This window comes from Macaca nemestrina, chromosome 15 (genome assembly GCF_043159975.1).
Source record: "Macaca nemestrina isolate mMacNem1 chromosome 15, mMacNem.hap1, whole genome shotgun sequence".
Classification (NCBI taxonomy): Eukaryota; Metazoa; Chordata; class Mammalia; order Primates; family Cercopithecidae; genus Macaca; species Macaca nemestrina.
In genome coordinates, this window is record NC_092139.1 from 114,023,655 (window position 1) to 114,038,252 (window position 14,598).

The window sequence follows — 14,598 nt, forward strand, 5'->3', positions numbered from 1 at the left end:
TGGGTGAGCCTACTTTTAGTCTTCCCATGGAAACCCTTAGGTGGCAGTTTTAACTTTCTCCCTACACACAAGGAACTGCTATATATGGTTCCGGCTTGACGCGGATAGCTAGGTGACACGTAGCGGCCAGGCCGGGCAGACTTCCGTGTGGATGCGCCCTGGTGCCGTGCGGAGCCAATCGCTGTGCTGGAGTAGTGCGCATGCGCCCTGGACGCTTCTTACCAGCGTCCCGACTACAATACCCAGGATGCACCGGGCCCGCCGCCTCTCGGAGCCCTTTTCAAACCGACCAATCGGCAGCCCGCGTCGCCCGGCGCCGCGTTTAAATCCGTGCCGGAGGCGCGTCCTGCATCGGCCGCTTTGGGTAAGGTGGGGTCAGAGTCGGGGGCGAGGCTTTCGCGGTGGGCCAGGTGCGGCGCGGTGCCCGCTGTTCTCTGGACGGGTAGGGGCCGCGCGCCGCCAGGAGCCGGGCCTGGGCTCGAGCAGGGGTCACCGGGGCCCCTCGCGCTGTGGTCGGGGATGCCGGGAGGTCCAGGGCTGCCCCCCAGGCAACCAGAGCCCTCAGCACTCTGGCCCACGAGCCGAGAATTCCGTTATCTCGTCCGATAGCGTTCGGGCTGACTCCCGGCCTGGCAGCACCCGACCCCTGGGGTCCCCTGGGATGCGATCATTTCAGAGCGGCCTCCGCGCCGCCTCTCCCAGACCTGGCCGCGGCCTTCAGCTCTCTCTGCCCCTGTATGCCGAGGGCTGAAGGAACCAGGAGCTCTGGGCCCTGACATGCACTCACCTTCTGGCCCCGTTCCACCCTGCAGTGACTTCTGACAACTCTCTCCATGGAAGGAGGCGGCGGCCGTGATGAGCCTTCAGCCTGCCGGGCAGGGGATGCGAACATGGATAACCCTAAGAAGGAAGGCAAGTCCTAGCTGCTGCAGCGCTGTTGTTGTTCAGGACGTTCAGTAGCGATGGAGGTTGATTTAATGTTTCCATGAGACATTCTTTCTTTCTCAAGTGCTCGTCTGTACTCACTCTGCACCTGTGAGACACATGACATTTGCTTTTATTTTCTGGTTTTCTTTCACCTCCTCCCCATTTTAAGTTTCATCACAGCCAGGATTCTCATCAGTTTTATTTAGCGCAGTGCCCCCATGCCCTGAACAGTACCTGACACTTTGTGGGCGCTCAAATGTTTATTGTATTGAATTCGATGTTTCCTTTTTTGTTTGTCGCTGGTTTCTGTTTGCTAAGACTTGTTTAGGATCTTTGAGACCATGTTAATGAGTGAGCCTGGCCCAAAACTCCTTTCTTCTTGTGTGTTTGTCCGGTTTGGGTATCAAGGTGAGGGTACGGCTTCACAGAATGAGTTACAGGCCACACCCTCTTTTTCTCTGAAAGAGTTTTTTTGTTTTTGTTTTTGAGACTGAGTCTCGCTCTGTCGCCCAGGCTGGAGTGCAGTGGCCGGATCTCAGCTCACTGCAAGCTCCGCCTCCCGGGTTTACGCCATTCTCCTGCCTCAGCCTCCGGAGTAGCTGGGACTATAGGCGCCTGCCACCACACCCAGCTAGCTAGTTTTTTGTATTTTTTAGTAGAGATGGGGTTTTCACCGTGTTAGCCAGGATGGTCTCGATCTCCTGACCTCGTGATCCGCCCATCTCGGCCTCCCAAAGTGCTGGGATTACAGGCTTGAGCCACCGCGCCCGGCTTCTGAAAGCGTTTTTATGTATTTATTTATTTATTGACGGAGTTTTCGCTCTGTCACCCAGGCTGGAGTGCAAAGGCGTGATCTGTACTCACTACAACCTCTGCCTCCTGAGTTGAAGGGATTCTCCTCCCTCGGCCTCCCTAGTAACTAGGATTACAGGTACCCGCTGCCACACCTGGCTAGTTTTTGTAATTTTAGCAGAGACGGGGTTTTGCCATGTTGCCCAGGCTGGTCTTGAATTCCTGAGCTCAGGCAATCTGCCTGCCTCAGCCTCCCAAAGTGCTAGGATTATAGGTGTGAGCCACCTCACCCAGCCTCACAAAGCATTTTGACATCGCTTTATCCTTCGGTTCTCACACTACCCAAGGATCCTTTCTTTTTGAGACTGAGTCTCATGCTGCCTACCAGGCTGGAGTGCAATGGCATGATCTTGGCTCACTGCATCCTCTGCCTCTCAGGTTCAAGTGATTCTCCTGCCTCAGCCTCCGGAGTAGCTGGAATTACAGGCACCCGCCACCATGCCTGTCTGATTTTTGTTTTTTTTAGTAGAGATGGGGTTTTACCATATTGGCCAGGCTGGTCTCAAACTCCTGATCCACCTTCCTGGGCCTTGCAAAGTACTGGGATTACAGGGGTGAACCACCGCTCCTGGCCCCAAGCATCCTCAATGCCTCCATTTTGCAGGAACTTTAAAGGATACTTTACAAGATAAAGGAGACTTTACAAATCAATGTTGCATCTTCTTCATGTCTAGAAAGGCGCTTGCCTATGCACCCCTCTCCTCCTTCCTGTCATGTGCCCTTCCTTTCAAATATGTCCCTTCCACATGCATACTGCACCCCCTGCTCCTTCTTGAGGCCTTCCCCACTTCCGTTGACCTGGCTTCATTTCCTTACTTTTCCCCTGTCCACTGGATCATGCTCATCCACATACAGATATGTTCCCTTGTCTCACTTGTTGCCACGTGTCCTCTGTTACCTCTCCATTGCTGTGTTTCCCCTTCCAAGCCAAACTTCGAGAGCTTTCTCACTTTTGTTCTGCCATTTTTTTCCACCTCTCAATCCCTCCTGTTCCGGCTTCCATCCTTACCACTCCATTCAAGCTGCTTTCATCAGTCGCTGACGACTTTCACATTGCCAAATCTCTTGTCATTTTTCTATCTTCAGTCAGCTTTTCAGTAACATTCGTCCTTCTGGAAACTTCCCTTGCTTGGAGTCCAAGGCGCTCTTGGTTTTCCTCCTGCCTCTCTGGCTGGTGTATCTCGTCTCTGTGTGGGCTCCTCCTCCTCTGCCATCTTCTGAGGCTGATTTCCCCAAGACCTGCTCTGGGACAGCTTTGTGCTTTCACCCTCAGCATTCCCATGGCTGCACAGCACATCTGCTGTCTGTGGCGCCCAAGTTTTGTGTTGAGCGCAGCCTCTCCTCTGAGCTCTGGGCTTATATATTCACCTGCCTATTTGGTGTCTTCACACACACGTCTCATCTCAAACTCGGCATACCCCGTCTGCATCCACACGCCCTGTTCTTACCTATTTTATTTCTCCATTTCACCCAGCTGTCCAAACTGAGAACCTCCTACATTCATGCCATCACCAGCTACCATCATCTCCACCTTCAGAATATATCCTGGATCTGTCTACAGACTCTCCATCTACATCCAGATGCTGCTCTCTGGGTCTCAGCCATGCTGTCTCACCTGCTCCTACTTATATATGATTCCCATTGGCTAGTATGTTCATTTGTAATGCTTCCTTTCAGATATACTTTCTACACAGAAACGTTACCTTTTAAAAACACAAGTTAGATTATAAAGCTCTTCTCTTTTTTTTCTTTCTTTCTTTTTTTTTTTTTTTTTTGAGACAGTCTCACTGTCGGCCAGGCAGAAGTGCAATGGCGCCATCTTGGCTTACTACAACCTCCACCTCTTGGATTCAAGCGATTCTCCTGCCTCAGCCTCCCAAGTACCTGGGACTACAGGCACCCGCCACCACACCCGGCTAATTTTTTTTTGTATTTTTAGTAGAGATGGGATTTCACCATGTTAGCCAGGATGGTCTTGATCTCCTGACCTTGTGATCCACCCACCTGGGCCTCCCAAAGTGCTGGGATTACAGGCGTGAGCCACTGCACCCAGAATTTTTTTTTTTTTTTTTTTTTGAGATGGAGTCTCGTTCTGTCACCAGGCTGGAGTGCAGTGGCACGATCTTGGCTCACTGCAACCTCTGTCTCCTGGGTTCGAGTGATTCTCCTGCCTCAGCCTCCCGAGTAGCTGAGATTACAGGCATGTGCCACCACGCGTGACTAATTTTTGTATTTTTAGTAGAGACGGCATTTCACTATGTTGGTCAGGATGGTCTCGAACTCCTGACCTCAAGTGATCCACCTGCCTCAGCCTCCCACTGTACTGGGATTACAGGCGTGAGCCACCACACCAGGCCTAAAGCTCTTTTCTTAAAGCCCTGTAATAGTTTCCTGTCCCATTTTGGAGAAAATGAAAGCCCCTTGCCGTGGCTTGCAAACCCTCTGTGATCTGAGCCAACTTGTGTTTTCACCTCTTCCAGCCACTCTGACTTCTTCTGACCCCTTCATCTCACACACGCACTTTGGTGTTTTCTCAGAGGTGTTCCCACCTCTACATATCTCTCACCGCACTGCCTGGGGCACCCTCCAGGGCAGGCTGCATGTACCCCAAGTCTGCCTGGCACCTGGTGGAGGATGTGGTCTGTTGTGGGTGCTCACGTGTTTGCAGGCTGAGCAAGTCAGCCAGCCCGGGGCCCCTTGGAGCCAGTCACAGAGTCTGGAGCAGAAGACTGCTTCCCTGAGTTCTAGTCCTGGATTCTTTTTCCACGCCAGACAGTTGGAAGTTTCTGAAATTGACTTCCTAATTCAGAGGTGTAAAAAGTGAAACGTCTCCCTCTCTATATCTTAGTCACTTAGTTGCCCCCTCCAAGGGCCATCGATGTCATCAGTCTCTTGGGTGTCCTTCCAGACACAATCTGTGCAAGTGCAAGCCAACACACACAGAGTGTTGCGCCCCCCTTTCCATATAGCATGGAGAGCCCTGTCCTGTGTCTTGTTTTTCAGGCTTAATTTATCTTGATGAATATTGTGTATCAACACATGAAGAGCGTTACTAGTTTTTGTACCTATATAGGGTTCCACCATGGGGATGTGTTACTCATCTCATCTGCTGTGGGTGAACGTTTAGTTTGTGCCTAGTGTCTTGCTGTTACCAGTGATGCTGCTGTAAATAACTGTGGACACCGCATAACTGCACGACACATTGCTTTCCACACCTGCTAGTGTCTGTAGGATACACTCACAAAAGTAGACTTGCTGGGTCGAAGAGGGTGTGTATTTCTTACTTTGATAGGTACTGCCAGGCCCTCTAGAGAGCTGTGATACTTTACACCTTCCCTGGCAGTGTAGGAATTGTCTCTTTCCCCACAACCTTGCCTACAGCTCATAAATCTTTGAGTTTTGAGGTCGGAAGTTCGAGACCAGCCTGACCAACGTGGAGAAACCCCGTCTCTACTAAAAATACAAAATTAGCCAGACATGCTGGTGCATACCTGCAATCCCAGATACTCGAGAGGCTGAGGGTGGAGAATCACTTGAACCCGGGAGGCGGAGGTTGTGGAGAACCGAGATAGCGCCATTGCACTCCAGCCTGAGCGACAAGAGCGAAACTCTGTCTCAAAAAAAGAAAAAAAAGAATGTTTTGTTTTATTTTCTGTGAACTTTATCTGTTTGTATTCTTTTTCTATCTTTATTAGATTGTTAATTTTTTTATTACTTTGTAGATACACTTCATGAGTTAGCCCTTTATGAATTGAGTTGCAAATATTTTTTCCCCATTTCTTGTTTAACTTATTGTGATTTTTGCCACACAGATGTTACAAATTTTAATGTTTGAAGGTCAATCTTTTATTTTTTATTTATTTATTTTTTGAGGCAGGTTCTCGTTCTGTTGCTTGGGCCTGCGTGCAGTGGCAAGATTATGGCTCACTGCAGCTTTGACCTCCTGGGCTCATGCGATCCTCTCTCCTAAGCCTCCCTAGCAGGGGAGACTACCACGCCCAGCTAATTTTTGTATTTTTTTACAGACGAGGTCTCCCTATGTTGCCTCGGCTGGTCTCAAACTTCTGGGCTCAAGCGTCCCTCCCACTTCAGCCTCCCAAAGTGCTGGGATTACAGATGTGAGCCACTGGGCCCAACCAATCAATCTTTGGTAGCTTCCGGTTTTGTGTCATAGTTAGATGTCCACATTCCCACGTTATAAAAACTTCCTCATAGCGGCTTCTTGTTTGTTTAGGGCTTTGTTTTCTTTTCATTAAGTCCTTGATTTATTTGGAATTTGGCCTGGTGTGGTATGAGGCATGGACCAAACGTAGTTGGTATTTTTCCGATGATTATATAGTTTATCTCCATACCATTTTTTCACTTTCCCTCTTTTTTTTGTTTTTGTTTTTGTTTTTTGTTTTTGTTTTTTGAGACGGAGTCTCGCTCCGTCGCCCAGGCTGGAGTGCAGTGGCGTGATTTCCGCTCACTGCAAGCTCCACCTCCTGGATTCACGCCATTCTCCCGCCTCAGCCTCCCGAGTAGCTGGGACTACAGGTGCCCGCCACCTTGCCTGGCTAATTTTTTGTATTTTTTAGTAGAGACGGGGTTTCACCATGTTGGCCAGGATGGTCTCTCCGTCTCCTGACCTCATTATCTGCCCGCTTCGGCCTCCCAAAGTGCTGGGATTATAGATGTGAGCCACCGCACCCGGCCAGTTTTGTTTTGTTTTTTGAGACAGGGTCTCGCTCTGTCACCCAGGCTGGTGTACAATGGCACAATCTTGGCTCACTGCAACCTCTGCCTCCCAGGTTCAAGCGATTCTCCTGCCTCAGCCTCCCCAGTAGCTGGGATTACAGGTGCCCACCACCACGCCTGGCTAATTGTTTTTCTTTTAGTAGAGACGGGATTTTGCCACGTTGGCCGGGCTGGTCTCGAACTCCTGACCACAAGTGATCCACCCGCCTTAGCCTCCCAAAGTGCTGGGATTATAGGCGTGAGCCACCTTGACCAGCCTGCAGTGTTTATTAAGATAAAAATATTTGTGAGAGAACTTTATAAGCTTTACAGTATTGAGTACATACTGTATTTCAGTGCATTTTGATACATATTTGCTAAGTGTCCAGGCCCTTAGCTAGACATTTAGGAATTTGGGTTAGTGTTCGACATTGTTATCTTGGAGGAGCTTATAGTCTATTTGGGGCCAGAGAAGGGTCAAGAGGCACTCACAGAGGCTAGTGCAGTGGTAGAAAGGAGGTCCAGGCACTGCGGGAGCCTTGCGGGGAGCTGGAGCAGGGAGCAGGTGCCCCTGCAGAAGGACCCACTAACCTGGAGCCTGTGATCTGTTTTAGAGGGACCTGGACAGAGAGGTCCTTGCCAGCTGTGATAATAGAATTATGGATGGGGTGGGGTACAGAGTACATTTTGTCTGAGGGTTCAGGAAGGACTCCAAGAAGCAATGGCGGTCAATGCACTCTTATTGAGTCCCTACTCTGTGCATTTGAGTGATATTAAAATCATTGTTGAACTATAAATAGATGTTTTGTATCTCGTAAGAGGGGAATTTAATTCTAGGGGAGCTGAGGCAGGTGGTCCTTTGAAAATGTTCTATACCTGGAAATGACTTATCTCTTCTTGAAAAGCTAGTTGAATGAGTCAGTGAATGCATTTTAGATTATATCTTAAAAGTAAGGACCTAAGCTTTTGGGTGGCTTAGCGAACAGAATGGCTGATGCAATTTCTTTTTCTTTTTTTTTAAGACGGAGTCTCTCTCTCACCTAGGCTGGAATGCAGTGGCGCCATCTCGGCTCACTGCAACTTCCACCTCCTAGGTTCAAGCGATTTTCCTGCCTCTGCCTCCAAGTAGCTGGGACTACAGGTGTGCGCTGTCACGCCGAGCTAATGTTTGTATTTTTAGTAGAGACGGGGTTTCACATGTTGACCAGGCTGCTCTCGATCTCTTGACCTCGTGATCTGCCCGCCTCAACCTCCCAAAGTGCTGAGGTTACAGGCGTAAGCCACCGCGCCCAGCCGGCTGTTGCAATTAAAAAAAAAAAAAAGTGTCCACGTGTGGTGGCTCACACCTATAACCCCAACACTTTGGGAGGCCATGCCAGGAGGATCACTTGAGGCCAGGAGTTCGAGACCAGCCTGGTCAACATAGCAAGACTTCATCACTAGAAAAAATTAAAAAAAATTTTTTTTTTCTTTTTTGAGACGGAGTCTCACTCTGTCGCCCAGGTTGGAGTGCAGTAGTGCAATCTCGGCTCACTGCAAGCTCCGCCTCCCAGGTTCACACCATTCTCCTGCCTCAGCCTCCGGAGTAGCTGGGAGTACAGGTGCCCGCCACCACACCCGACTAATTTTTTTGTATTTTTAGTAGAGACGGGGTTTCACTGTGTTAGCCAGGACGGTCTCGATCTCCTGACCTCGTGATCCGCCCGCCTTGGCCTCCCAAAGTGCTGGGATTACAGGTGTGAGCCGCCGCGCCCAGCCTAAAAATTTTTTTAAAAAGGAAAAGATCTGGCCGGGCGCGGTGGCTCAAGCCTGTAATCCCAGCACTTTGGGAGGCCGAGACGGGCGGATCACGAGGTCAGGAGATCGAGACCATCCTGGCTAACACAATGAAACCCCGTCTCTACTAAAAATACAAAAAAATTAGCCGGGCGAGGTGGCGGGCGCCTGTAGTCCCAGCTACTCGGGAGGCTGAGGCAGGAGAATGGCGTAAACCCGGGAGGCGGAGCTTGCATTGAGCCGAGATAGCGCCACTGCACTCCAGCCTGGGTGACAGAGCGAGACTCCGTCTCAAAAAAAAAAAAAAAAAAAAAAAAAAAAAAAAAAAAAAAGGAAAAGATCTAACTTAGAGCCCTCTATGAAAAACTAAATTAACATAATGACAGGATACACTTAGGGGAGTGAAATTTCACGGTACCTTTATTTAGTTCTAAGCTATAGAGCCTGGTAATATTTTTCTCTTTATCAGCTGTGGCACTAAAATAACAGTGGATTTTTCCCCCTAGACATTCTTCTTTTGGCTGATGAAAAATTTGACTTCGATCTTTCATTGTCTTCTTCAAGGTAAACAAATAAGTTTTCTTCCCTTGCCTTGGGCATAACCACATTCAGTAAAGTCCTTTAAATGCCAGTGTTATGAGTTATTAATAATTGTTTTTTTTTTTAAATAGTGCAAATGAAGATGATGAAGTCTTCTTCGGACCCGTTGGACATAAAGAAAGATGTATTGCTGCCAGCTTGGAATTAAATAATCCGGTTCCCGAGCAGCCTTCGTTGCCCGTGTCTGAGAGTCCCTTTGCCTGGAGCCCTCTGGCCGGGGAGAAGTTCGTGGAAGTGTACAAAGAAGCTCACTTACTGGCTTTACAGATTGAGAGCAGCAGCCGGAACCAGACGGCCCAAGCTGCCAAGCCTGAAGACCCTCAGAGCCAGGGCGTCGAAAGATTCATACAGGAGTCAAAATTAAAAATAAACCTCTTTGAGAAAGAAAAGGAAATGAAGAAAAGCCCCACGTCTCTTAAAAGGGAGACATACTACCTGTCAGACAGCCCCTTGCTGAGGCCCTCTGTGGGCAAGCCTCGGTTCTTGGCCTCCTCCCCGGCCCTGCCCAGCTCTGGTGCCCAGGCCAGCCTTGCCCGGGCGCTGGGGCCTCCAAACTCTGCTCATGCTTTGCCCAAGGAGTCATGCACTGCTCCTGCTCCAAGTCAGGCAGCGACTCAGAGGAAGCCTGGGAGCAAATTGCTGCTGCCTCGAGTGGCCTCTGTTAGAGGAAGAAGCATCCCTGGGGCTGCGGAGAAGGTAAATGCCTCAGCAGAGCACCTGTCTGGGGAGCCGCCACTCCTTGCCCCTCAGCCCTCTCACAGAACCCACATGGGGAAAGCCCCGGAGGTGGCGAGGCTCTGAGGCCTCCGAGGCACAGGAATGGGGAGTCCAGGAAAAGCAGTCGCCAATAGGAAGCTGATGTGGGGGCGGCTTAGGTAGGGCTGGGGTGACTTAATACTTCCTCCTAAATTCTATCTGAAGTTGTTCCTTTTGTTTTGTTACAATGCTGGATATACCACACAGTACGGATTTCATTTGCTTTAACAAGCAACCTCTTCCAAAAACTCCCCCTCCTCTGTGATAGCTGCTAGTCAGCCTCCTTGACCGTGCCTCAGTTTACACTGCGTTCCTCATGGGCATTAAGTGAGGTGAGCTTTCCTGGGAGGTGGCAGTTGACAGGGGTGCCTTTGGGTGCAGTCTGCCAACTCTGGGACACTGAGGGTCCTGGAGGTCTGGGGAAAAGGTGGGGGTGAGCACAGGGCTTGCTGCCAGGGCTGCCCGATCTGGCTCTTGCTTGGGAGAGGGAGGCTGCTCCTCCTGTGGGAGAGGCTGCAGAGAGGAGGACAGGGCGGGTGGGAGCCCCGGGGCTCACCCTGCAGCCCGTTCCCAACTCTGCCCCCTCCCCTGGGCAGCACTTACAGAGGAAGACCCTGGGTGGGGCCATTAGGAGGTACAGGCAAATGCAGAATGCTCAGCAAGGGCCCAGAAATTCCTTTACCCCCACCAAGCCCATCTCCTGAGCCACGTGACTCCCTGTAGTGAGAGCCAAGAATGGAAGCCAGCCGAGGTGCAGCTGCCACACACTGCCCTTGACAAGGAGGTATGTCCGGCACTGCCACCCCGAATAGCTGGGGCCTGTCCCTTGGTCCTGCAAACTCCTTTTATTGGAGCCCTTTTGGATGTAAATTCCTACCGTGATGTTTCTAGAATGACAGGGGGATGGGTCTTGCTGTGTGGAGCACACATGGACTCGGGACAGGGATTGTGCATGTAGCATGCGTGGACTCGGGGAGAGAGGTGGTGTGATTTGGGGTGCTCCAGACCCACTGAAGCACCTCCTTTGATCTCCTGGTCCTGGGTGGTGAACTGGCGTCCAGAGAGCTTGTTCCCGGTGGACAGGGCACTGTGCGCACAGCTGAGATGCACTGACGCACACATGGGAGCCCCACCACTTCCTGCATGCTTCTCTGGGAGAAGTCACTCCTAGAGTGGCTCATGGCCCATGCTCACTCCTGTGAGGAGTCATTAGCAATGGGTGGACCACTCGATTGTAACACCTACTTAAAAGTGTGCTTCACAGACAACTGCTAGGATGCCTAAAGGAAGAAGAAAAAGAAAATAACCAGTGTTATTTTGAGGATGAGGATGTGGAGGATGAGGAGAAGGTTGAGGATGTGGAGAAGTTGGAAGCTCACGCACTGCTGGCGGGACCGTGAAACGGTGCAGCTGTTGTGGAAACAGTTTGGCAGCTCCTAGAAAACTAAATTTAGAGGTCCCATGGGACCCAGCAGTTCCACTCCTTAGTACACAGACCTGAGAGAATTGAAGTCATATCCACAGAAGAATCCACATGCAGATGTTCAAAGCAGCATTGTTCATAACAGCCAAAAAAGTAGGACCAACCCAGGCATCCAGCAAATGATGAATGGGTAAAGAAAAGGGGGTCTATCCAGACAATGGTTTATTTTTGGCAACAAGAAGGAACACTGCCGGGTGCTGGGATTACAGGTGTGAGCCACCATGCCCGGCTGGAAACAGATTCTTTTTAGGAACATATTTTAAGATTAGCTTGTGCTGGTTGTACAACATAACAGTTCTACTAAAAACCACTGAAGTGTACTGTTTAAAATAGTGAATTTTACGTTATGAGAAGTATCTCAGGTTTTAGAAATGCTGTAAAGGGAAAAAGTTACTGCTGCATCTTTACCACTCTGAGCTTCTATTGCTGTTACCTTATTACCCCTGCTGTTATAAGGGGCTATTTATGTAAGTATGAATTCGTTCCATGAATGCCCTTGTCCCTAAATATGTCAGGAACTTATTTTTTGACTCTTCTGGCCAAAGAAAATGGCTTTCAATACTAGACCAAGAAGATATATTGCAATTGTGCAGCTTCTCTGGTAGAGATGACCATTTAATGGATGAGTCTTTTCTGTACAGCGGTTTAAAATTTGTGTAACTAGAGCAGCTCTCTCATTATCATTCTTAAATAAGGATCTTGACTGGGGAACAGCTTTAGAGGACCGCTTTCCTATTAATGACCTGTGTCGGTATCATTTGATGCTGTTTTTAATGAGGAAGCAAAATCCATCATCACTTTTGTCCACAGTGATTTGGTGGAGGATGTGAACTGCTTGCTCTATTCCCTTCAATCTAGCTGATGAATGGAGGAGCATGTGTAGCATTTGGGATGATAGTGCCTGGGCTTGCTTTAAATTGAAGCCTGAGTATCTCTGTACATTGTTAAGGACTAGACAGTTCTCACAGTTCAAATTAAATTTTTCAGCCCAAGAAAGAGATTCCAGCTAGTCCTTCCAGGACAAAAATCCCAGCCGAGAAGGAATTCCACCGGGATGTTCTCCCTGAGAAATCTGCCCCAGGTGCTGTCAGTGTGCCGGCCGCTGGAAGCCACTTGGGCCAGGGCAAGCGGGCGATCCCTGTTCCAAATAAGGTGAGTTGGCTGCTGGGGCCCAGACTTGTGGTTGCTGGGAATGAGGTGGCAGCTGTGTGTACAAGTGCTTTGGATTAAAATCAGTGGCTCATACCTATGATCCCAGCATTTTGGGAGGCCAAGATGGGAGGATCACTTGAGCCCGAGAGTTCAAGACCATCCTGAGCAACATGGTGAAACCCATCTCTCCAAAAAATACAAAAATTAGCTGGGCATGGTGGTACGCACCTGTAGTCCCAGCTACTCGGGAGGCTGAGGTGGGATGATTGCTTGAGCCCAGGAGGTCGAGGCTGCAGTGAGTCATAATCATGCACTGCACTCCAGGTTGGGTGACAGAACGAGACCGTGTCTCAAAAAAAAAAAAAAAAAATAGAGGTGGAAAAGTTGAAAATACACCCACGAGAGGCAGCCTGCAAAATACATGCAAAGAATACTGGCTTCGCAGTATGCACTGATGGCTGGCCTCTGCCCTGGGAGCTGTGTGGGTTGGGAAAAGTCAGCGTCTCAGAGCCCTAGTTTGTAGGTAGGGATATTCCGTTTCCCTCATGTAGGGTCCTTGAACAGATGACATGAGATGTTGATGTTTTGAAAACAGTGGCTGGGTGTGGTGGCTCACACATGTAATCTCAGCACTTTGGGAGGCTGAGGCGGGAGGATCACTTGAGCCCAGGAGTTTGAGACCAGCCTGGGCAACATAGTGAGACCCCCATCTCTACTAAAAAATAAAAATAGCCAGGCACGGTGGTGCATGCCTGTGGTCCCAGCTATTTGGGAGGCTGAGGTGGGAGGATTGCTTGAACCCAGGAGGTCAAGGCTTCAGTGAGCTGTGATCATGCCACCGCATTCCATTCCAGCCTGGGCAACAGAGTGAGACCCTTTCTGAAAGAAAAAAACTGCAGCTCCTCACAGGCATGGAGAGGAACACATGCCACATCTTTCTGGCATTGGCGGTAAACCGAACTGGGCGTTAAGAGTACTGGCAGTTCTTGTTAAAACTGCCCAAAGCTGGGCCCTACAGCTGCTGACTCATGGGGTTTGGGCTGGGGCCCCAAATCTGCATTTCCGCTATAGCTCCCTAATGTGATCCTCACGCAGGAGCTTGAAGACTATGCTTTGTGAAGTGCTGCTTGACTTTTTTCTTCTTTAAATTCAAGATGATAATTATTAGATTATTTTAAAATATTAAAAACCCCTACTTTTTTTTTTTTTTTTTTTTCCTCCCCGCTCAGGCTGGAGTGCAACGGCATGAGCTCAGCTCACTGCAACCTCCACCTCCTGGGTTCAAGCGACTCTCCTGCCTCAGCCTCCCAAGTAGCTGGGACTTCAGGTGCCTACCACCATGCCAGGCTAATTTTTATATTTTTAGTAGAGACGGGGTTTCACCATATTGGCCAGGCTGGTCTCAAACTCCTGACCTTGTGACCCACCCGCTTCGGCCTCCCAAAATGCTGGGATGACAAGCGTGAGCCACCGCGCCCGGCCACAAGCCCCTTACTTTTGCAGACATAAGTTACAGGTAAATAGTGAGATCTTTGCTGATTCTGCTTTTTCACATTTTGCCCCAGTTGGGGCTGAAGAAGACCCTGTTAAAAGCACCTGGCTCTACCAGCAATCTCGCAAGGAAGTCCTCCTCAGGGCCTGTTTGGAGCGGGGCATCCAGTGTGTGCACATCCCCAGCAGCGGGCAAAGGTGAGGCAGCCGGCATCGTGCTTGGACCCACATCTGGCCAGGTGAGGCCTGGAGTGCTGCTGAGGCCTCGGAGACTGTTTCTACAGAACCACTTAGGCTCAGCAGGACGTCCCGGAGGGCGTGCTCTGTGCGGTGGACCAGGCTGTCGGCTGAGTCGCTGTGCTTGCCCTCAGTGCATCTGTCCCATGAGGAGGGCACAGTCAGATGGGTGGCTTCAGTCTAGGGGGTACACACAGCCAGAAAGCGTGTATGATATCCCGTGTCTGAGAACACAGAAGGAATCAGGCTCATGTCAATGCCATGAGACACCAGTTTTAAAATAGGACTATTCCAGATAATTTATGGCATATGGCCCCCATAACTCCTGGGTGCCTGTTTAAATCCATGCTCCCACACCTGTTTGAGGTCAAGCCACATTTCAACCTTGCCGAGCCACGGCTGCCATCTAGTGGTAAGGGAAAGCCTTCGCCTTTCTGCTCTTCAGAGCGAAATCCTCTTGAAGGTGCATTGGCCGTGTGGAGTCTCGGGGTCGTTCAGGGCAGCACGGTGTGGATTGTGTTCACAAAATGTAAAAAGTGGGCCTGGTGCAGTCGCTCACACCTGTGATCCCAGCACTTTGGGAGGCCGAGATGGGTGGATCGCTTGAG

At 49.9% G+C, this 14,598-nt stretch overlaps 1 protein-coding gene across 5 annotated transcripts in view; it reads left to right on the plus strand.

Moving 5' to 3' along the window:
- The window catches only part of LOC105489802 (G2 and S-phase expressed 1), a 34,636-nt gene that overhangs the window by 577 nt on the left and 19,461 nt on the right, over window positions 1–14,598 (plus strand). For 2 of the 5 annotated variants that reach the window (XM_024795381.2, XM_011754919.3), the window contains exons 1-6: window positions 254–364; window positions 813–912; window positions 8,778–8,835; window positions 8,943–9,567; window positions 12,098–12,262; window positions 13,828–13,951. In XM_024795381.2, coding sequence (XP_024651149.2) covers window positions 834–912; window positions 8,778–8,835; window positions 8,943–9,567; window positions 12,098–12,262; window positions 13,828–13,951 — 1,051 coding nt within the window. In that variant the 5' untranslated portion in view covers window positions 254–364; window positions 813–833. Of the gene's footprint in view, window positions 1–253; window positions 443–812; window positions 913–8,777; window positions 8,836–8,942; window positions 9,568–12,097; window positions 12,263–13,827; window positions 13,952–14,598 lie in introns of those variants that run through there. The other 3 variants (XM_011754916.2, XM_011754918.3, XM_011754917.3) reach the window with 3 other exon arrangements.